This window comes from Anser brachyrhynchus (assembly GCF_964034855.1).
Source record: "Anser brachyrhynchus genome assembly, chromosome: 13".
Classification (NCBI taxonomy): domain Eukaryota; kingdom Metazoa; phylum Chordata; class Aves; order Anseriformes; family Anatidae; genus Anser; species Anser brachyrhynchus.
The window spans coordinates 13,282,048-13,305,421 of NC_137708.1; the positions used below are offsets into that span (position 1 = coordinate 13,282,048).

The following is a 23,374-nucleotide window of genomic DNA, read 5'->3' on the forward strand; positions in this document are numbered from 1 at the left end:
TGCTCCTGCACGCGAAATCATGGTAATACGTGTATTTCTGTACTGCTGCCCGACACAATAACTTCTGTTTCCTGTGTATTGCAGAATTCTTTGTAGACCTGGACTCAGTGATGGGACCCTTAACACAACACAGCAGTATGACCAATCTGGTTCGTTACGTTCGCCAAGGACTCCACTGGCTCCGCATTGAGGCTCATTTGTTGTAGTGACTGCTGCCCTGCTCATAACATCCCCATTCTTCTACCTCTACCAGCGCACAGACGATCACTGGTGGAACTCCACTCATTTCTGGAAGTTTATTCATGTAACTTCATTTTTATTGCCTTTTTTAATATCCTATCTATTGGAAGTAGAAGTCACCATAAATGGAACTTATGACTCAAGAGCAGTATGTGTTGTACCATCTAATCATTTTCGACAATTTTCTATGCCTTGTGTCTCCTGGATCCTGCCATCCTTATGTGCTTTATGGAACGGTACATTCCCTGCAGTATTGTTTTAAGTCCATGCTGCCTTCAAGTGAAAACAAAAAAGCACTTTGAGAAGATATGGATTCCTGAGAAATAGTACAAACAGTCTTAAATATTTGAGGGTATATATGATAAGCCCCTTCTGAAATAAATTAGTAGAAGTTATAGCTATTCACTCACAATCATTTTCTGAACCTGAACCAAGCTTTTTGCCACTTAATTCTGGCATCATTACCTTACACAGTATGTTGCTAAGATTTCATACTTCCTATAGGCTTAATCTCTAAAAGAGAACATTGAATATCTTACAGGTACATAATGTAAGATCACCAAAGCTGTTAAGAGGTAAAAGGTTGAAGGAATGCCTCATTAAAGAAAGATGACACACTATGCAATGAGGTTTTGATATTCCATTCTACCTGTTTATTGTTGGCTTAATAATTTCAGTAGGCAGCACAATTTATTGCAGTTTTTAGGCAATTTCAAAATACTAGCATTCATAGTCTCATCTACCATTCCTATACTAAATCTGTGATTTTTCTTTCAGTTTTGCTGTTTAGTCTCAAACAAATACTCATCCAAGATTTTTCTTCATAGAACAATCTCTTCTTGCATAGTGACTCAGTGAAAGCAGATTTTAACAGGAATGCTACACTCTAAGCATTGATATTGTATGTAAAAATCCATTAATAAGTGTATGCAGATTCTTCATGAAACTCTATAGAAGTTTAACTAACCAGCTACTGTTGAAACATTATAATTCCGTGCGGCATCAATTTACACCTGTTTTGTTCATTTCGGAGCATTAGAAACAAATAGTATTACCTTGCTATCATGAAAACAATGACAAATTAAATAAAATCAACAGATTTACCCAAAAGCAATATAACATTTGTTTAATAATGGCCATGAATACTTCAGTCAAATTACCTATTTTCTAAGCTCTGAATCTATTTACCCATGCTGTCATGTTTTGGACCATTCCTCTAATGTGTGAATAATAATGAGACAATTCAGATAGAATTTCAAAGCAATTGTGAATAAATTACACCATTTCACATTTGCTCTTTCCTCTTCTTTTTTTTTCCCTTGTTATAAACTGCACTGCTCTTCTGGTGCCACTGCAAGAAGCGCTGGTGCATGAAACAAAACAAAATGAATTTATATCAATAATTCACAAGACTTTAAATGGTCTCATCTCATTCTTGATGTAATGCCTGCATACCTTACTGAACTGTAAATTCCACTTCTATAAACAGAAAATGCTCATAGCAATGTAAATATTATTCTGTCTCATCTCATTGAAATAATACAATGTGTGTATTAAATGCCATCCAGATATTAGTTAATTGCAATTACCTTCTGCTATATAATCCTGTATATCCTTTAATCTGGTGAGTTATTGGATTTTACTCACTGGGTCGTGACCAGATAAATAGGACAAATTTGCATTTAAAAGGTTCAGACTGTTACAATTTTTAGAGCAGGCCTTGGATATTTGCAATAAGAGCAGTTTAAGGACTCTGCCCAGTGCACATTTAAGACCAACATTACTGTAGCTGTTGTATATTATTTCCCTGTAAGTTACCTTTTCTTAAAAATCAATAATTGCTGATATTTTGTTCCAGAAGACTGTATTGTAGCTGTAGTCAAGGTGTGTCATTAGAGGAATAATACAGTTTAGGGTTGTCTGCAAAGGCCATTTGCAGAACAAGCACATCCTGTACTATCTGCACATTCCTGTTCCTGAAGTGGTTGATATGCCCTTATCTCTTCTTGGAGGGTTTCGGTGACATGGCTGAAACGTGAATCCGACAGCATTTGTCACGCTCATTCTGGCCCTAGTAGCTAATGAATAAAACCAAAAGAGGAAAACAATTAAGAAATGTAGAAGGGTGTTTTGTTTTGTTTTTTAAAAACAAAATGTTTAAAAAACCAAACAAAACACTTCCAGTATTTTTTTGACCAGAGCAAGGACTTGAAACAAAGCAGTGCTGGGGTGGTTTTGTCACAAGCCAGAGTTTTCCATTCCCTTTGCAAGATCTTGCTGATGAGATTCAGTAACTATTCAGTCTAATTAAGTGTGCTGTCATCACTGTTTCCTTTAATGTAGACTGAAACCCTAGATTGCCATGAATTTATGAAAAATAGATATGGCTTGAAATGCGATCTTTAGTCACAAGACTGTTCAAAGAATGAGTTGCAGTCACTGTGAAGACAGCGTGTTATCCTCCACCTGTTGCTTGCCGTAAACAGACTCCTATCTCCAAATTTACCTCATATTCACAATTTTTTGCTTAAACAGCTTAAGGAATTAGCCCACCTGATTTTGCATCCTGTGACTTAGTTTGAAATGTATGCTGAGTCAATGGCACGATTACAGAAAGTCCAGCAATCAGGCCTAGATCCCAAGCCAACTTACTGTTTAGCAATCTTGTTTCAAAAGCAGCTTAGAAACAAATTAAATATGGAGAGTGAATTACCTTCTTATCCCTGGGGATGATGCTTCTTTTGGGTTAGTTATTAAGGATTATTGCACTTTTACAGGCACTGCATTCATCTCATTTCAAATGCTAACATGTCATCTTTGTGGAATCATTTTACCCTTTAAAATATTATTTCCAGCAGAGTTAATCAAACGAGATTGTTTGTTTCGATCTACAGGGAAGCAGCATGTGTTTGCTTGGGCATTTGCTGTCTGCTCTTAACACTGCCCACTTCAGACATTCAAAGTCATGAACGAAGCACCAAAAATTACAAGATTGGCTCCAAATCATGGCTTTTTTATTATTTTATAATTTTTTTTTTTGGTTCCTTCATTGCCTTACAGATAATGAGCTTTGAAGCTGATTTCAAGACTTGCTTTCAGGCATTTTTCAAGCATGCTGAGGGCCAGAAATGACATATTTGTTTTTAATAGTGAGAGGCTGAGACCCTGATGTAATCTCTCGATTCCTGTAGCTGGGCTTTAAGAAGGACACCAAGCTTCATAAAACATTGCCAGAGCTGACAAGGCTGTCATTTGTGTCCGATGCTTCAGGAGGTTTGGAGCAATATCCATAGCTCAGCAGTGAAGGGAGCATGCAAGCAAAGGGAGCAAGTATTGGGGAGCTCTATCAGTACAAGATCTGAGGGCAGCAAAGTCCTAAGTGCTGGAGTGAGGCATTTACATAGCACTTAACCTCCATGTCAAGAGCTGCAGCAGGTCTTAAGTGAAGTATTTAACAACGTGCAGGCAGAATGTCCTGCTTTGACTGCAGTGACTATGTGTAGCCATGTGATGTGCGTTGAGAAACCTTTGTCCATGAGAGCAGGGCTCAAAGGGAAAGCCTGAGATGTTGCATCCCATATGGGCCGTGTTCCCCTTGACCATGTCCTGTTGGTCGCTGTGCTCCATTGGCTCCTTTGGAAGGACAAAGCACACTTCCCATTCTAGCAAACTAACTGTGTAAACAGTTCTTGCTGAGTTTGGATAGCTAGGTTTGGCCCAATATTTTGCTATTTTATTTTATTTTATTTTATTGCCATTCTGGTTTAGCTTACAGCTTTTTTGTTGATATTGTTGGTAACCTTTCCAGCTTGCTTCTTATAGCTTCATTTCATTTTTTCTTACGTGGTCTTTGGACTTTTAATTATTTAAAAAGCTTCCATTAATATCCTGTGTCATTTATAGATGACCTCCTTTGAAAGATAGGGACAGGTCTGTTGATTTCAGTAGTGTGCATTTTTTTGAAGAATAAAGGTCAAGATCTTTGTTCCTCCTAAAGAAACAAAATCTGAGAAAATTGAATCTGGACCTTAATTTCTATGCATTTTGAATTCCACAGGTTTTATGATGTTCTTCCACTATAATAGTTTAGATCCTCTGATAAGTTTTTAGGTACTTCGGAAGAAATATTTTCATTGTATTTTTATCAGTATTTAATGCTGTCTAAATCCAATGACTAGTTTTGGGAGTGCAGTTTAAAATACTGAAAGAAATGGGGCCAGTAAATGATTCTGATGTAGATATTACTAGGCTTCTTTGCTTTCAGTTCAGGAGAAAATCCACTACACACAGTATTGAGGCACACTCACATGTGCATGCCCACGTATGTGTGGATTTGGATGTGGATTTGCAACAAAAGTATGTGATCATTACTTCATAGCATAGGAGAAATGATGCGGTAGCCTTAAAGAGGAAATGCTCTTACCAGTGCTGAGTGGTGGTAGGATTATTAATGTGTTCCTCTGTGGTTTGTGTGTAGTCCTATTTGCATCTTTTGTCTCCTTGCAAGCAATGAAGGCATGACAGAAAGTAGCAACAGTTCCCTGAAGTCAGCGTCACTTCTGACTGGGCTGTCAGCGTATCGTTTTTCACAAGGTTAACTCATCTGCAATAGACCAGCGATTTGAAATTTTAAGAAAGAAAAAATATTTAGCAGGTCACCAAAGAAAATTAATTTGTCATTTTGAGCCAAGTGTGGAAATGCTCTACGTGTGGGCAGGCCCAGGGACCAAGGTGTCAGTGCAAAGGGCCTTTGCCTCCCGTAGCACCTCCCTGACCTCGGCAGAGAGCAGTGGGTGTGAGGCAGAGGGGAAGCAGGTGAGAAACCAGTCCCCTGTCCTTATGACATCTTCCAGCTTTACATACTGTTTTATAGGTGCAACACAAACAAGTCTTGTTAATGTTGGGAGGGCTCAATTTGTCTATTTCTAATACTTCTGTACTTCCATGATATAGCCAGACCATGGGGCACTGCAATGCATAGAGGCATTCTGTATTGTCTAATGATATAGACAATATATATATAGAAATATATATATATACACACACAGATATATATATATTTCACTAGATATAGTGACATATTTTAGAGATATCACTTGATATTTTGAGACCTATATGTATAGGCTAAAAGCTCAGTTAGGCTCTTCTTCACTATTGAAACTTCCTTGCTCCTGAACACGAAGTGTTTCTGCCTGACTTACAGAGTAGCCGTCCTCCCTACAGTGTCGTGTTCCCACCTGCCTCTTGGTAGCTTTACTTTAGCTGTTCTGTTTCCAAGATATTTTGTCTATTTCCATTGTCTTTCACGATCAGTGATTCTGATCATCTTACGCTAGCTTAAACCCGTGGTGGTAGCTGTTGAAGGCAGAAGAGACGGAGTCCAGATCTCACGTACAGCCGGTGGGATCCCGTGGCTCTGCAGATAGAAGTGAGAGCAAATTCAGATGCAGATGAGTTACTGCATAAAGCTGGTGTCAGATGAGAATCAAACTTGGCCGTGTCAGTAGGTGCTTCAACAGAAACACTACAAAGATAAGCTGTGCTCAGTCACAGGGTAGGTATCAACATCTCAGGCAGCTCCTTGACACTGTAATCATATTAGGTAATAGTGAAGATGTGAAGAGTGGTTTAAAGAAACTGGGGCAAGTTTGTGTGGGCTGGCACTATGAATTTAACCTGTGTGCGCTCAGGTGGAAAGGGGATTCATTACTGTTGATGTGTCCTGTGAAATAACACTTATGCCACGGTATGATACAGAGTCTGAATATGGCACTATCCCATCCAATTCCTTACTCTGCCTCAGGGTGCCACCACATGTCACAAAGAGCTAATGCTTGTCACTGCCCCGAAGTCACCAGAGAGTTAAACTGTTTCTCCTGTACAACTTCACCAAGGACCAAGCCCGGGGACCCCGCAGTCAGCTCAAGCAGTGATGTGCACGCTCAGCGTTTGGAGAGAGGCTGCAGAAGAGCCATTGCTTACCGCAGGCTGCGGGGCAGTGCGGAGCTCCCCGAGCCCTCAGGCTGCTCAGGGTGTTGGACAACAGGTCTGCACAGTGGGATCCCCACCAGCTCTGCCCACAGCACTGGTGTGCAGGAGGCACGGCAGGGGACCACCGCTGTACCCAAGAGGACCGAGAGACCCCAGCCCCACCGTCTGGGTGCCACCGAGCTGTGGCTCTGCCTTGCTTTTAGGTTTGGTCTTCTGTGGCTGCAGATGGGACTTGGATTTGAGCGCTCGCTTTCACCTGCTCTGCGTGCAGAAACGTCAAGCAAGTTGACAGAAGCGATGCATGCAGCAGCATCAGAAAACGCAGGCACTGTGTGCTGAATTGCAATTGCAGTTGTAGTGTCCGCAGGACCACTTGTGCTTACAGGACTCTGTCTGAGTCCTGCTGATGCCAGTGGTGTAAGCCATGTGAGCAGATGACGCAGCTGTTTGAGACTTGTTTTCTTCTTTGATTTTCACCGAGTTCCCCTCTATGCAAGCTCTGTAAGCTCCATGCTGGATATGAGTTTACTCACAGTTGTGTGAGTATCACCCTGTTGTAATTCCATTGAAATCCATTAAGTAGAGATAGCCCTAATTTCTACTCAGTTATTTCCTTCTCTGGTTTAGAAGGAAAGTCAGATTCCAAAGGGAATGTCATTGTTTTAAAGGATAACAGTAACTAAAAGGGACCAAACTTGGAGCTAAGAAAATGTAAAATAACTTGGCTCAGTTTGTGGAATTCATTGGACCAAATTCTGCTGTTATATAGCAATTATACAAGTCTTATTGAGCTTGCCGAGCCCTGTTAATCGAAGGAGAAGCTGGCTAATAAAAGTGGCAAAGCATTATCAGAGTTAAGCTTATTGGGCCAGAACATCAATTGCATTAACCCAATTAGTTCAATGGAATTACACCCAGTTTTGTTCTGGCTGAGCTCTCACCCCACTGAAATTAAAGTTCTCCGGACTAGTGCTGGAAAAACTGCCAGCGGAGTTGCTCTTCGCCCAGGCCATATGTTGACTCAGCCCTTGCTCAGGGAAACCGCCACTGACATCAGTGACAAGTAATGTGGAGTTACGAACCCGAAGAAGCTTTGACCCGCTGGCAGGAGGCATTTACCCTTGAATTTATGAACGAACTGTATAGTGGAGAACAACAGACATACTTTATTTATGGCAGAGGCAGAGTACAAGTTCCTCAACTGGTGTAAACTGGTGTAGGAGTACTGGCTTCAGTGGAGTTAATCCCATATGAGGAATCCACACGCTGAGGAGCAAACCCTTTAACCCCAGACTAATTTTTTGCCAATATGTCTCTATGCAGATAAACTCCCAAAGCTTTTATCATCATGCCTTTTTTTACTGATCATGCCAATGAAATGATTAATGTACCATAATCCTTGCCTGCAAGGAAATATTGTACTTTGCAAAGCTATGCAGTATGGAGCACATCATAAAACTGCTTTAGACCACACAGTCTGGAAGAGCATTGTCAGAAACGAGACTAACGGGTAGCTTTTTATCTGATGTCGATTACACTTTCACTCTGCACTTCCACTGCTGAGGTTTTTACATATGGAGTGAATGATAGTTGGATGTTTCTGATGACTGTGGGCCAAAGCTTCAGCTGATGTGCCTCTAAGTAGCTCCATAGATGTCAGTGCTGATTTACACCAGCTGAAAAACTAGTCCTCTTCCTTTTCATACTGTGCTATATGCTCTAATGCAGCTTTATAAATACATACTGAAGCCGAGTGTATATTGAACTGTTCTGACTGAGCACGAGATCATTCTTGCTAAAAGAATTGGAGGGTAATTTCTGCCAGCCATCTAGGTTTGCCTATGTTTTGTTTTTAACTAAAAGGCATGTTGCAATTTCATTACCTCTGAGTTTAAATATTTACTGGCATCAGCATTAGCTTGCATAGAAAAAATAGCAAATAAATTCAAATGTGTCATAAATGCTCTCAGTCTAGAGATGGAATCTGTTACTTTAGTTCAAAGACATTGCAGCAGGTTAAAGTGTCTTTTCTAAGCCAAATGAGTTTTGTACATTTAAATGTCTTGGCAAATATTTATCCACGTCCAATTCTAGCATTCTTCCCTTGAGCATCTTAATCGACAGGTTGCTCCACTGAAATGCACAGGAGTAACTGTGTAAATCAGTGCTCAGCCCCCAGACTGCAGAATCGGGCATTGAATACGTCAGGTGGATGCAATCAGGAGTTTAATTTTAGCCATACATATCATCTGAGGACACTTAAAATTATGTACATTTTATCCAAGCTGACAGTCCGTGTAATTCCATAAAATATAGTATTATTTATTCCTGTCTGTATATTTGACATCTCTGGATTGCATATCTTCTACTGAATCTAAAATGCTGTTTCTTTAAAACCCACATTCAAAGGCCTAGGGCAAATCATCACAAAGTGTGAAAACGAGTCAAAAGAGCTGGTTATTTTTTTTGCTTTGGCTTTGAGCTCTCCTTTGGTTTGTGTTTGATCTTTGGCTGTAGCACTCCCAGTATTTTTTAAATGGCCCAATTCTGTTTGTTTCCTGTCTTCTGAAAAAAAAGAAAAAAAAAAAGGCAAAAAGCAAAAAAAAAAAAAAAAAAAAAGGCAAACTACGAGTAAGATTCAGGAAAAGTAACCCTGGCTAACTCAGTGGATGTTTGCTCTTTCTAGTTGTTTTTTTTTTAACCAAGCCATCTTGGGAGCAGTGTAGTAAGCGCGTCCACTTGCCTACCATTATTGGCTATTGTGGCAAATGCTATTTTTTCCTTTATTTTTTATTTCTTTTGTGTGTGTATGTGCGCATGTATAACTAACCAAAATATCAGGAAAATTTATATATGCTTTCATCTGGTTCCTGGAAACAGAACAACATGATGACCTTATGGTCTTCCAGCAAAAGTCAGATTTAATTTCTGCATTGCAGTGCAACTTAATTAGCTATTGGAATTAGATTACAGTTTACTAGATGGCCCTTTACCTTACATTCTTACTTTTTATTTACTATTGAAGTAGCCTTCTTTTTTTTCTCATGTGTGCAAATACCATATCAATAGTCATTGCGATTCCACAAGGTGTCTTTGTTCTGAACAAGCATGTTATTCTTGTAAAGTTTTAAGCATAAGTTAAGATGTTTTGTACAGACCAAGGTAACTGTTAAAATGTCAAGCAATTACTGAAATGTTGTATAGTTACAAAAGTTTGATTTCTTTTGCTTTATATGTATAAAATTGTATCTTGCCTGTTTTGCTTTGTATTTCCAACGTGTTGCACAATTATGCATTTTGTTTACATTTGTTCCTTCTTCAGAAAAAAAAAAAAAAAGGAAATAACAGTAATACTTTATGTACAAACATTTTAAATGTACTTTTGTTGTTTTTAAACACAATGTCTCTGTATAAATAATATTGGTTGAACTGGTACATTTGTGTCTCTCATAGAGGGATTAATTATACTGCCAGTGCATTGAATTATTTAAAAAAAAAAAAAAAGTAAAATAAAATTTTTATGAAAATGTAACCCATTTTATCACTATAAATTATTCTGTCTTCTGCTATTTTCTCATTCCCCTCCCAGGGTACAATAAGTATGGTACAGTAAGTACTGTTTGTGGGAGAGTTGTTATAGGTTTTAATCTTTAATCGACGTGTTTGTGTCATTATGGAGACTTGCAATGACTCGATGTTAGACAATAGCACGGTAGTGCTGACACCAGATGAGAGGTAACAGGATCAGTAGTGTTTCCCCAGTCCCTAAAAGGCCTCAGCTGGAAGACTGTAGGCTAAATCCCGTCTGTCCCAAACCCAAGTTAAAGAGCAAAGGAGATGGGCTTTGTCGGCAGGACTTTTGGGTTGCTTGCTGGCAAGCAGCCCCAGGCTCCAGCATGACCGAAGTGGTGTGAGCAGCGCGCTGCCCCCCTGCGCAGGGTGCGCCTCTCCCCGGGGGCTTCCCGGGATGACAAAACTAGAAACGCTGGGTTTTGTATCATCGTTACAGAAAGAGCTCTAACAGCCAGTGCCAAGAATACCAGCTCAAAGGGGATGTAAAAAGCTCTTGAGAGCTCTTGCTGAGCATAGAGCACGCAAAGCCAAGATGTCTGAACTGGGGCACTGCCTCGGCCTGGGTGCCACCTCGCTCTTCAGCAGTGTCGGGGTGGGGGGGTGGTGTTCACAAACCCAGAGCATAGACAGCATTGTGGAAGGATGCCTTGAGATTTGAGCACACCAGTAGGTGTTAGTCTGGATTTCAGGCTATTTACTGTAAGGCCCCGCAGAAAACAGGCCCGGTTGCTGGGATCTTCCAGCTGCCCTGCACCATTCTGAGCACACGAAGCAGCTTAAAGCTGCCCAGGCTGACTGGGCCGTGGCTTTTCTGCTGCTCTGTGTGAGTGGCTACCTGTAAGGCACTTCCTAGAGCACCAGCCCGTCTCTTGGCTATAGGTCATTTCAGAAGAAAAGCTGGAATGGGGTATTTGGAGCCAACTTTGTACTGCATGTGCCAACAACAATACTCAGGGAGCCAGCAAACATCCCCTCAGAGCCTCAGAGAGAGCCATCTTTTGGGTCAGAGGGAGGCGGGGGGCAGGTCGGATGCTGCATGCTCCGTTCATTCCCCGAGCCCTCAGCATCCTCTGGGTGTGCCCAGAAGCCAGCTTGAAGCGTGACTTCAGATAGGCAGCACATCGGTCCCTGTGTGGGGGACCTTGTAATCGGCTGCGAAGTGTTCTGTGAGCCTAGCTATGAATGATGAATGGCTCCGCAGAAACCTGTGCTGTGCTGCTTTGTTAGTGCTCCTGCACAACTCAGGGAAAAAAATAAAAAATAAAAAAAAGAAAAAGACAATTATTCATTACCACTACCTGGGAGTCCCACAGCAGCAAAGACTGCAGGCCTGCTGGCTGGAGGGAGAAGAAATGTCTCGTCAGAGCACAGCAGTGACAGGGGCAGGAGACAATGTGTGTCTGGATGCTCACAATGTCACAGCGACCTCAGGCAAGGTACGAGTAGGCCTTTTTCTGCGGCCCACGAGACACCTTCCCTCCTCCCTGGGCTGTGTGGGGCTGAGGCAGAGGAGTAGGATGCTGGTAAGAGCTGTGCAAGTCTCAGGACAGGCAGAAGCGCTACAATTTCTCAGCCAGCTCAGATGATATAACTGCACAGCTCCCTCAGGGATGAATCTGGCCCTGACAAGAAGTTGTTTGAGAGAGACCACGGGATGTTTCCTTGCCAGCAGGAACAGCGTAGAGGTTATGAAGACTTATTTATATCCAAAAAGTCTGGCTGGAGCTTCCCGTGGTCTAGAGAGCTCAGGAGCAGGAAGCGCAGCCCAAATCCTGTCACTGAAAGGCCGAGACCCTCTTCAGCCCCTCCTACGCGGTCCAAAAGGGAAGCAATGCACTGTCAGCTCCACGTGATGGAGAGGCATTTCACTTACCAGCTGCATTTCAAAGTGAGCTTAGATATCCTTTTATCCCTTTGATTAAAAAAGGCACATGTGCATGGGGATTTTCAGTGTCTTTTCCCCCCATGCTGTGTCCACGCAGTAGGAAGGCCTCTATTATAGCTAATGTAAATGTGTTCAGCACACAAACCACATGTGAAGCTAATGTCAAACAGAAGTTTGTGGTCATACGAGTTATGGAAAAGTTCCTATTGGTATTTTTTTCCGCCATGTATGTAGACTGTCCTTCTGGAAATGAGACATGCTCCTCAATTCTGGGACCCTGTACACCTGTGAGCACATGAAGAAGGCAAACTGGATGAAATTGTAGGCCAGGCCTCAGGAACTGGGCTGCAGAAGGAAACACACCACCTGGCAGCGTTGGCCCGCCTTCAGCTGCCTGAAAACGTGGGTGCCGGTCTCTGTAGGATCACATAAAGATTTGCCAGAGAGCTGGCATTTTGAAAGGAAAACTTGAAAGGAAAACTAAAATAACCACCACTCCCCACCACTGCCATTCGCTCCCCAATTCTCAGCCAGCTCCAGGCAGCCGGGGCTCAGCCGCGGGCCTTTTGGCTGGGGGTTCCTGCGAGGAGCGCGGCGGTGGGATGTGAGGACGCCTCATCAAAAGTGCTCCGACGTCTGCTCCGAGAGCTTGGCTTTGCTTCCTGGGTGCCCCTGCTCTGATTCTGCCACCCACATCGGCAGCCCAGTGCCTCTCACTCTCTTCCAACTCCTCCCCCCCCCCCCAAGCTGTGGGAAGAGCAAAGCCCCACCAGGCAGCAACTGCAGGGTGATGCCCATGGCCTCAAGTGCTGCCGAAAACACCACGAGCCGCGTGCATCCCGCAGTGCTGGTCTGCCCTTGAGATGCACCAGGAGCCTTGCTGAGCACCCCAGCTCAGGAATCACAGCCTCGCAGAGGCGTAGCAGACAGCAAATTCTGCAGCAATTTTTTTTCTTTTTTCCCCCCCTTTTTTTTTTTTCCTGGCAACTCTACATTCGCTGCCTATCAAGCAGGAACTAAATAAAAAGGCTGTTATTGTGCTTCGAGCCATCAATTTAAGAGCAATCACCTATGTGTTCGGGATGTGCTGGCAGGGAATTATCTGCAATGAGAAGCCGCTTGCCAATCAGCGTTGCAGAAGCCCATTGGCGATAACTGCACCTAGCAGCGAATGCCACTCGTGCAGCTGTGTGTGGCAGGCAGCTCGCCGATGCCCTCTGCGGTCTGGGAGCTGAAGAGCCAAGAGGGGGCTCCTCCAGGTGGGTGCATGCCCAGCCTGGCGCTGACAGAGCCCTGAGCCTGTGCCGTCATGTGTGGCCGTGCTGCCAGGTATCAGGTTTGCCACGGGGGAACAAAAAAAAAAATGCTGAAAATTGGCACTGGGATGGGAGGTGCCAGAGGACCAATGTGTCTGGGAAGTTCTCTTGTTGGCTTTGAGGAGATGTAGGGTAACATGAAGGGAACACTTCCATGTGAACCGTTCCACAGCGAAGATGACGCGATGTCTCCAAGATGACACAATGTCTCCCGCTTAGCTTGAGCTGTGTCCCCAGCCCTCTCCCAGGCCCAGGCAGCGCAGTGTCTCTCCCCGCAGGCTGCTGTGACTGAAGGTCACTTGGGTGTCCAGCAGCTGCATACAGACATTTTGGCAGAGGGCTTTCTTCTGCAGTGCTCAGATAAATACCTCCTTGGCTCCCCAGAGCTGGTGCTGGTTCAAGGACAGCTGCACATTCTCCAGGCTGCCCCAAGCTGCAGCCTCGCAGAGCATCTCACTAGTTTTGCTGCAGGCAGGAGACGCCTCCTCTGCTGCCCAGCTCAGCAGGATGTCCCTCTGTTGGAAGCGGTGCCCGTGGCACTGGTGGCACCTGGGACGTGCAGATCCCCACCGCCGGGGCTGGTACAGGGCTAGGTTATCCCAGCTGCCCTGCTGGAGGGTCGGGCCTGTTCAGCCTATGGAGAGCCAGCCGCTGGAAGCAGGACTCACCAGGCGAAGTGTGGTGACCTGCTGGTACTCGGGAGGTTGAGCTAGCAGTCCACAATGGCTTCAGAAAATCTATCCATTTATTAATAGGGTCACCTGCACTCACCTCAGTGTCTCCTGGACAGAGTCTGAGCCTATTGCTAAGTTCACACTGACTTAATGTGTCCAGCGTCAAGGTAAGTGAAATCAGATTCAGGCCTTCAGATTTGCTACACCAGCCCAGAAAACAAAGCAGCTGCACCAGCGATGCAGGCGTTAACAATGATTTCTCTGTCAAACCTGGCATCTCCCGCAGTGAGCACTGGGCTCTGTAGGCCCACGGAAATGTCACCTCCATGTCTCAGGGAGGCATTTCAATCTCAATCATCTCTGAATCAATCAATGAAAATAACACATCTATTTTAATAACAAAGCGCCAGAATTCCCATTGCCCAATATTAGGACTTCCTGCGTGCTGTCAGCCCGTGGCCAAGGCCTCAACTCGCTAACACCACCTCCACCAGCACTACCAGCCCCCTGAAGTCGCTGCTAGCCTCTGGTTCGGGAGGGTGATTTATTGCCCTGATGAGCCCTGCTCGTCTCTCCTATATATCTGTATCTCTGTGCTATGGTGTTTATGTTAGCATAATCATTTCTCACGGAGAATGTCAATAAGCGCTGGAGACAAAAGCAACACCACCACCACCAAAAAGCCCAACTGCTAAATAATTCCTAGAATGAGTTGTCAGAAACCTTTTATTTACTGATTCCGCGCATTTCATTTATTCCTGGCAGCAGGCCAACCTTTCTGACAGTTAAGATTTATTGATTTAATTGCCTAGGGTAACCATGCAATAAAATCATCTCAAAGATAAATTTTCATGGCACTGTGCAGCATTGAAGTAATTTTTCAAGTGCTATGGCTATATTTCTGCAGGTTACAGGTGCAAAATTTGCTTAAAGCAGAAATGCCTCATTACTGTAACCCCAGTGCACCAGTGTGGTCCCTTCTGTAAAACGCCTTTCTTTCCCTTTTTCCCCCCCTCTCCTTTCTTTCTCTCTGTCTCTGGATCTTTCAGCCCCCCCCCCGTTTTTTTTATTTTTTATTTTAAGGGGGGGACAGTGCAGGTCTCTCAGAAAAGAAGTGATATTTTCTTAATTGGTTCATATATTCAATGCCCAGGAGAAGTGAAGCTTCAGTTTAATTAGTAGTGGGCTTAGAGGTTATTTACAATGTTATACTGAAGCATTTGTCTCCAGCTGTGTGATGCTTTTTAACACAGAGGCCTCACATGGTAGAAGATTGCCATTTGTGACATTATCGTTTATTGAATCTTTAGATCTTTTTATTTACACTGTTAAAGGGCTCATTATAGTTCAGAACAAGGAGTAAGTGAAAATCTCTGATTAATTCCCTGGTTAATGGTAACATTTCTGAAGTCAGAGATAATATAAACTTTTAACAATGTGAAACATTTTCTTATCTCTTATGATTTGTTTTGGGGTGAGGGATGCCGCCTGGTTTGAGCACAATATTTAATGGCCTATAGCTGTGGAAGCCCTCGTGGCTTCCCTTGCCAGACCTGAGCATTTACTTCCAATTTCCTGCCCCGCTGTGAACGTCTGACCTCAGCCAGCTCCAAGGCTGCCACTGGCCCCCAGCTGCAGCCACTGTGGAGCATGCGAGCCATGCCAGAGAGGAGACCCGTGGGCTGGGCACCAGCAGATCTGCTGGAAAACAAAGCGGGCAGCTTACTCTGCTGAGACCTCTTGCGACGCTGAGCAAGGCTCCGTGACAGTGCTCCCCAGCTGAACCACGGGGCGGCAGGGAGGGGGGATATGCTGAAGGCAGAGAGCCAGGTGGAAGGGGGAGTCTGTGGTCTTCTGATAATCCAGTGCGAACAACTTAGTGCTCCTCACTACCACTTTGGTCTGTTAGTTTGGGTTCACTCCAAGACAAGCAGCGTGTGAGATGTGTAGATGTGTTTGTACCTCTTAGGGAAAATGTGCTCCCTGTTTTCAAAATCACACGGTCTGAGATGGGCAGGTTAGGGTGCCTGTTATCGCTGCCAACCCATGAATGGATCAGAAGAAGGGTTTTGCAAAAGAAGCTCATTTTAATTCAAATTATTATTAATAAAATGTGAAATTGGCTTGACTGTTCACTTTCTTCTGGTGGCAAAGAGAGCTCAGACTTGCAGCTCTGCTCTGCTGACAGATTGTTGTCTCGCACTGCAAACACTGACTTTAAAGCCTCAGACCTTTACACTTGCAATTTAACCTCTTCGACCTCTACCCTTTTGACTTCAGCCTTTCATTAGGTGAAATACTGAGGCAGGTTGGATACATTAAAAGGAGTATTAGTGAGAAGAGAGGCAGTTGAATCAATAATGTCAGTAAAGGTAGACCTATTTATAGAGAAACAATGTCAGCATATGATAAACCTGTGAGTAAATTGGCTGAAAGCCCAGAGCTTTGTACTGGTTTGGAGAGCTGGAAGGGATCTGACTAGCAACAAGCATGGTCGGTAATCCTAGGGCTCAGAAATGTCAGCCTTGCCCACTGGGGAACTGAAAAAGAAGTGTCCTGGGGCATAAAGGGAGGAAAGAAGGGAGGGAAGGACGGAAGGAAGGACGGAAGGAAGGACGGAAGGACGGAAGGACGGACGGACGGAAGGACGGACGGAAGGAAGGACGGACGGAAGGAAGGAAGGAAGGAAGGAAGGAAGGAAGGAAGGAAGGAAGGAAGGAAGGAAGGAAGGAAGGAAGGAAGGAAGGAAAGGAAGGAAAGGAAGGAAGGAAGGAAGGAAAATAGCCATATTTTCAAGTATTGCCAAAGGGAAATGCCAAGCCCTGTTAAGGCTAGGTGGCAATAGTGAAAGCTAAGGTCCCTGTTTGCGCTCTCTAAAATGGGGCTGAGCAGGCTTTGAGCCATGCAGCCTTGCAGCCACACATAAGCCTGAAGGCACCTAAAATCAATTGCCACCTCCAAATTCAAGACAAAAACCTGTCCAGGTATTCAGAAAAAATATCTCATATGTACTGACTAAAGTCATGAGTCCCTCCATTGATCACCAAGAGAAGAAACTTGGCAACTTCAGAGTCTGCCTTATCCTAACCAATCTCATCTTTGGGTTTGGCTATCTTTAAGATAAGAGAACACTCAAAGAAAATCGAATAGCGTCTTAAGCCTGTGCTAGTAACTAACTTTAACCGTGGTAGATGTAACATCTATTTCTTTTCATCAACTCTCTAGAACGCCAAGGGTTGGCTTCACTAGGGGAAAGTTGATGTTGTTATAGACATCAGTCAGAGGACACTGGGGCCTGCCATGAAGAGTCATGTTCTCAGCATAATCCTGGTAATTATAGTTAGCTGGAAAATCTTTAAAAATTAGCATTTCTGTTTCACACAAATATTTAAGCAACCTTTCTAGTTTCAAAGCAAACTGCTTTTTCTCCACAGTTGTCAAAATTCCTCTTATCCACACCTTGAGGACCAAAGTTCCAAGTTTAGGGCAATTCCTTTGTGTCCTTCCCAGAGTGTGCTGACAACGTCACTTGATGATATTAGCCCGAGTTACAAAGTGTCCTTTGTTTTCTTGTTGTTGTCTTAGGTTCTGAGATGGCTGCAGAGGAGTAGGACGCAGCAGATGATGTGGGTGGCTACGTTTCTGCTTAACTAACTCTTCCTCTAATTTTTTGTCTTCGCAATTCACTGCTGTTGTGGGCAGGCTGACAAGCCAGGAATGTAAGATTACATGAAACCCTATAGCCTCGTGTTTGCGTGGGAAGTTCAGAGGAGCCTTCAAACAGATAAATACCCACTCAGAAATGCAGCCGGTGAGATCAAGCCTCTGTCCTGAGTCATGGAAAAGACGAGTAGAGCCAGATGTGTAACACACAAATGTGTGGGCATTATAGCATGGCTACGCTGCATGTTCCTGACACACAAATACAGGGGAGAGAGCCCCAGGGGCAGGCCTGCAGCAGAGCACATAAATCCCCTGAGTCCTACCACAAATCTACAGAACTGGGACCTACCACGGAATCTCAGTCATCATCTGAAGTAAGTGATCAGGTACATCGGTGGCAGCGTAATAAGTCCTGTGGGCAGAGGGCCTTGAGAGTGGTGGTGTCTGAGAGCCATCTCCTAAACCATGCTGGGAATGGTGGTTCTGTTGTGGCAGACCCGGTGTTAGCCCAGTCCTGACCACAGAGCACATGTGCTAAATGTCCCAAACAGAAGGCACATAAAAAGGGAAAGGGCTATCAGTCATGTCAAGACTCCCTGCCAATGCATCCGTGCTCCCAAACATGGAGTAAATACCTTTACATGCTTGTTTTTAAAGAATCAGAACTACAACCTGTCTCAAATCCCCTCCACTTTATTAACATTGAGAATGTGTCCTTTGATATAAACTCTTCTAGAAATGATTCAGATGAATTAGCACAGGAAAATCTTGCTGAGTTGGAAAGCGCTGAATGGGAAGCGGTGCAGTCAGTGAATAATGAAAGTAAACCATCACTCTGAAGCATGACTAATGGTGACATGGCCTGTCTAGGAGAACAAATAACCAAAAGACACACTACTTGGCCCCAAAACTGGGCTGAACATTTTTTGAAATCACTTCGCTGCTGTATGAAGACTATTAACAAAACAGGAAAACCTACTGACTTGTGGACTACAAGTCCAAAGGAGAGATAGATGATTCACTTTGTAAAAGAGCAGGACTTATTACTCTTAGAGGCAATATTAATAGATCCATCCAAAATTGCCCGTGGAACAGATCTATCGACAGTGCCAAAAATCTTTAGCTGAAAAATGTGCAGAGAAACTTGAATCTGCAATGTAGAATGCTGCAGTGAAGTGATTACATTTTGTGGCACCTAAAATGCTTTTATCAAAAGATGACTTGACAAGACATGGAGATAGCTAAATGCTCACGACTGAATGTCAATCAAAAACTTACACGTAGTATTCACAGTGCAGGCTGAGCCTCAGATCAGCAAAGGGAAAAATACTAAACTAAGGCTTACGGAGAGTATGTTTGAAATAGATAGGAGATATCTTTTGCAATCTAAGTACATTCATTCTGCTTCTTGGATGCATTGGGTGTGGTTTCACCGGCTGCACGGGAAATGTATTTGCCCCACAGCGTCTCACTGAGGAGCCCAGGGGTACACAAGTGGCAGGGGCAAGGTGTGGCCCCAGGACAGGGCTGGAGAAGTGTTCAGCTCAGTGTTGGTGGCCCAGCAGCTGATGGCTGCCAGCTGTAACATGCAATGAAAGAAATAGCTGCCACCAAGAACACGTCTTTTCTTTCCAACAGGCGAGCACAGCTGTGCTGCGATTTGCCTTTAGCACAGCGACCCACCGTATGCACGCTCCCACACCGAGTACTTGCCACCAGCAGGAAGGCCACCCCTGCCCACAACTTTTAGCACAGCCCAAGAGCCCCGTAACTCACCCATTCAGCATCACAGCACACATCCCAGTCCTCATCTTCTCTGGGGTGGCCAGGAAAAGGACAGCCCACGTTTCCAGCGGTCCCCCAGGACCTAGTGACGCTTGTATAAATGACCAGCTCTCTGTAGGCAGGCCTGGCTCCTGACCGCAGCAATGGTCACTGACGGCACACGTGTCCTGCCCTGGAGGGGGACCTGCAGCTGAAAATGAAATTCACAGTCATTGCAAACACTCTGTAAGTTATTAATTTTGCTATGGAACAAAACCCAAAGTAGTAGAGAAATTATGTGCCAAAGAGTCCGTGTCTGCACAGAGCTGAGGCCCAGGAAGACCTCGCTGCTGGTCACAGAGAGGAGGAGGACAAACTTCCCTTCCCTTTCTGTGGCCCAGCTGAAATAAGGGACATCACCTGAGAAAAGGACAGGGTCGAATTATTGCACTGTTAAAAACAGGAGTGAAAGGAAGGTAAGCGAAGCCTCATGCTTGATCTGCCATTCCCTTGCAACTGTCTAATTGCCTTCTATGCCCAAAGGCTTTGCAAAAGAAAGAGCAGAATGAAAGAGAATTGCCTTAAAGAGGTCAAATATACCTATTAAGAGGAAGAAAGCAAATTTTGCTATAGGGTATATGTATATGTATATGTATCACTTAAATCTTTCAATAGGTAGACCTCCTTTGTGCTCCCAACACAGCACTGGCTATATTACACAACTCTATTTACTCCTTTAGTTAACATGAATGAGCAGTTACCACAGCAATTATTACGTTTTATGATGTACATAAAGTTTCTGATACAGTTAAGAGATAGGGTCAGTGTTCAAGCTTAGCTCAGCATTTAGCAAGCTTTCCTTCCTGGATGTTTTGACTACTTAGGAAAGCCTTAACCCCTACAACATAACGAAGGGCTGGAAAGTTGTAGGGTAATTTGTAGGAGAAGGATGTGTATGAGGATATATGCACTATTATAAAGCTCAATAAACAATCACTTGAAATCACTGGCATTTAGGACTCTCCAGAGAGGAGCTTTCCCAGCCAGCTCCTGATCCCTCGTGCCCTGAGTAATTCCAGATTAAATACATGGACTTTGTGGAAGTGTACCTGACATCAGAAACCCACCGTGTATTTCCAAAATGCACATTAATTGGCTCCAGACAGTGGCAAGGGGGTCGTACATGGCTACAACTGTAGGGCTTCGGCTCCCGCATCCCCAGCGTGGCTCAAAGGGAGAATGGTGAGAGCACAAATGGCCGGAGCTGGGGGAGTGATGGGAGATGTCTTCTGCTTGCATTTTATTGAGAGAGCCCATAAAATTCAAAATCCAGCTGTGCACATTGGTGCAGCCTGCCTATTAAGAGGGCGGCATTTTCTCATGCCTATGATTGATATGGGTTTAGGCACATCTGTGTACTCGCTTAACCCCCTTCCCTCCACCCGCTCCATCTCAAGCCCCTGTGTAGACATGAAAAGTGGGGATTTGTCTTTTGTACGTGAGGGTATAAAAGGCTTCTTGACTTCCACTGAAGGACAGTAAGTGGCGGTTCACTTTGATTCCCTCTCGATGCTGATTTTACCTTGGTTTTACCCCAGGAAAACACAGCCTTCCAGCACTGGGATACTCATCCCCTTTCTTTTCTTCACCTCTAAGGCACAGGAAAGGGTAGCTTGGCAAAGCAGCCCGGGCACATTTTGCAACAGATAATCTATGGCTTTAGTAAAAATGCACGTGAAAGTATTTCAAGCCCACATTTCAGTAAACATTCTCCAGAATTTGTGGCTATTTATCAAATATGAATGCACATTTCAGGATAAGGATCTCATTTCCCCCTGGTGTTTTTGTTCCAAAAATAATTGGAAGTGACAATACAGAGAACGATGATGTTTCAACTTCATGTTTAAAATAAATATAAGGCTGTCATCAGAGCCGAGCTGTCTTGTGAAGATCCCTCTCACAGGAGTCAACAGGCAGCTCTACTGATAGAGAATCGTGTTCCATTATTGATTAGCTTTTAAGTTCTTGTTACATATTAGATTAGGATCACTGTATGCATAGGGAATGAATAGCCCAATTACAGTCTAAAATAGCTCATCTCAAAGTGGTTTAGAATTTTGATATAGAAAGAATTTTAAGGAAATTACAGGGTTTATTAAGAAAGCCTTCAAGGCAGATATTTACATTTTTATTGCATGGCTTTTCATGGTGGGGAGAGCAAAATCTCCCTCCTTTATTGCACAAAGGCTGGTTTTAGCTCCCACCCAATTATGTTTGTAAAAGTTTAGGAGCAAAGGGTTGTTGTGGCTTAACCCAGCAGGCAGCTAAGTACTACACAGCTGCTCACTCACTCCCCCCTAGTGGGACAGGGGAGAGAATAGAAAGGCAAAAGTACAGAACTCATGGGTTGAGATAAGGACAGTTTAGTGAGAGAAAGGGAATAAACAAACAAACAAACAAAATAATAATAATAAAAAAGGGCAAGTGCTGCCCATATAATATGGAATGTCCCCTGGGCCAGCCTGGGCCTCCTGTCCTGGCTGTGTCCCCTCCCAGCTCCTGGTGCTCCCCCAGGTACCTCTCTGGCAGGGCAGCACGAGGAGCTGAAACGTCCTTGGCTTACTGCAAGCACTGCTCTGCAACAGCTAAAGCATTGGTGAGTTGTCACCATTGTTTTCATCAAAAATCTAAAACTCTGCAACATACCAGCCACTCTGAAGAAAACTAATTCTATCCCAACCAAAATCAGGACAGGGAGTGGTGTGTTTATTTACTTTTCTGCATAGAAAACCAAGCAGCACCTCTGGGCTCCCCCGTTTTAAAGGCGAGCACCCTGCACCGAAGCATGGCCTCTCAGTGGTGCACAGCTCCAGGACTTGTTTTGGAAGCAGTGATGTTTCTCAGCAGAATCTGGCAAGCTATTTCTTATTCTTTCATGCAGGAGGAAAATCTAGAGACGGTGCTAAAACAGTCACAGATCCCTGAAGCTGGCACTCAAGGGCATTGAGCAGTGCCCAAAGGTAACCTAGAGCAGAGGTAACCCACTCAAGCACATGCTAGCACCCAGCAAAGGCACCCACGTGGGTGGCCCTGGCTCATGGGGATTTGGGAACAGGACTCAAAATTCAGCATTTCTGAGAGGGATGCCTAACCTGTTTCAGTGTTGTCCATGGCTACAGCAACTCAAGGGATTTGTACGTAATTTTCAATAAATAAATAAATAAATAAATCTGTTTGTTTGCTTTTGGAGGAGTTTGAATTAGCTTTGTTAAAAATAACTTTGATTTTTTAAAAAAAAATTTCCAAAACATAATCATACTTAATTGCAAAATAATTTTTAACTTGGGGGAGGCCAAGGAGAAGCTCAAACTCTCAGTGTTCACTCATCACAATGCCAACAATATTGCATTTCACAGCTTTCATTATGCATATACCTGAATACTTTTGGTATAGCAAATAACCGCCCTTTTTCTACAGAGAATTTCCAGCGTTCAGCAAGGTGGAACAGTTTTAAAAACTGATCTGCCTTTCCCTCAAATTTGCCTAATTAATCATTCCTCTTTGTAGGTTAATCTCCCATACGAGGCTAGTGTTGACCACATCTCCAGCAAAGCATGGAAAAGGTCAGCAGAAATAGATTTTCTGAGGCCTTAGAGGGACTCTGTGGGCAAATGGTCACCACCACCCGACACTGCAAAAGTGTGATTAAAGGTAAACGGGAGAACCAGGTGGGAGAGTTGCATGACACCAGGATCCTTGCCAATGTAAAACTGCAGTGAAAACGTTCAGTAAGTACTCTGGGCCCACTGACTGCGGGAGGTAAAAATGAAATCTTCTTTAGAGAAAAGTCCTGCTCGCATAATTTTACATCACAGACAGACTCATAGTATTCCTGCCACATAGGAAGCCCAGGTTTCCCTATTTTTGCATGGTTGCAGGCAACGTAAGCAAACCGGCAGCTTTCACTCAAGTAATCTTTTGCGTATTAGGGAATTATGTCCAAGACTTCATATATGTGTACACACAATGTCACACAATGGGCTGCTCAGGTTAGATCTCTCTCTCTCTCACCCTGCTGAACTGTATGCTAAAATATCCTATGTAAAGTTACAGTCCCTTTCCAAATAATGACTAATTCTGCACCTTGCTGGGTACAGTAGTTTAATCCAGGGTAGTATTTTTTTGAACTGAGACTGCCCACACATGTTTAAAATTAAACAGGCTCAAGAGAACCTACCTTATGCCCCGCATATGAATACTTGCTGGCT

At 43.8% G+C, this 23,374-nt stretch overlaps 1 protein-coding gene across 14 annotated transcripts in view; it reads left to right on the plus strand.

The window, feature by feature from the left end:
* Positions 1-13,033, plus strand: part of AFF2 (ALF transcription elongation factor 2) — a 366,650-nt gene extending 353,617 nt beyond the window's left edge. For all 14 annotated transcript variants that reach the window (XM_080553964.1, XM_080553958.1, XM_080553963.1 and 11 more), the window contains one exon: positions 85-13,033. In XM_080553964.1, coding sequence (XP_080410090.1) covers positions 85-206 — 122 coding nt within the window. In that variant the 3' untranslated portion in view covers positions 207-13,033. The remainder of the gene's footprint in view (positions 1-84) is intronic.
* Positions 13,034-23,374: the final 10,341 nt, after the last annotated feature.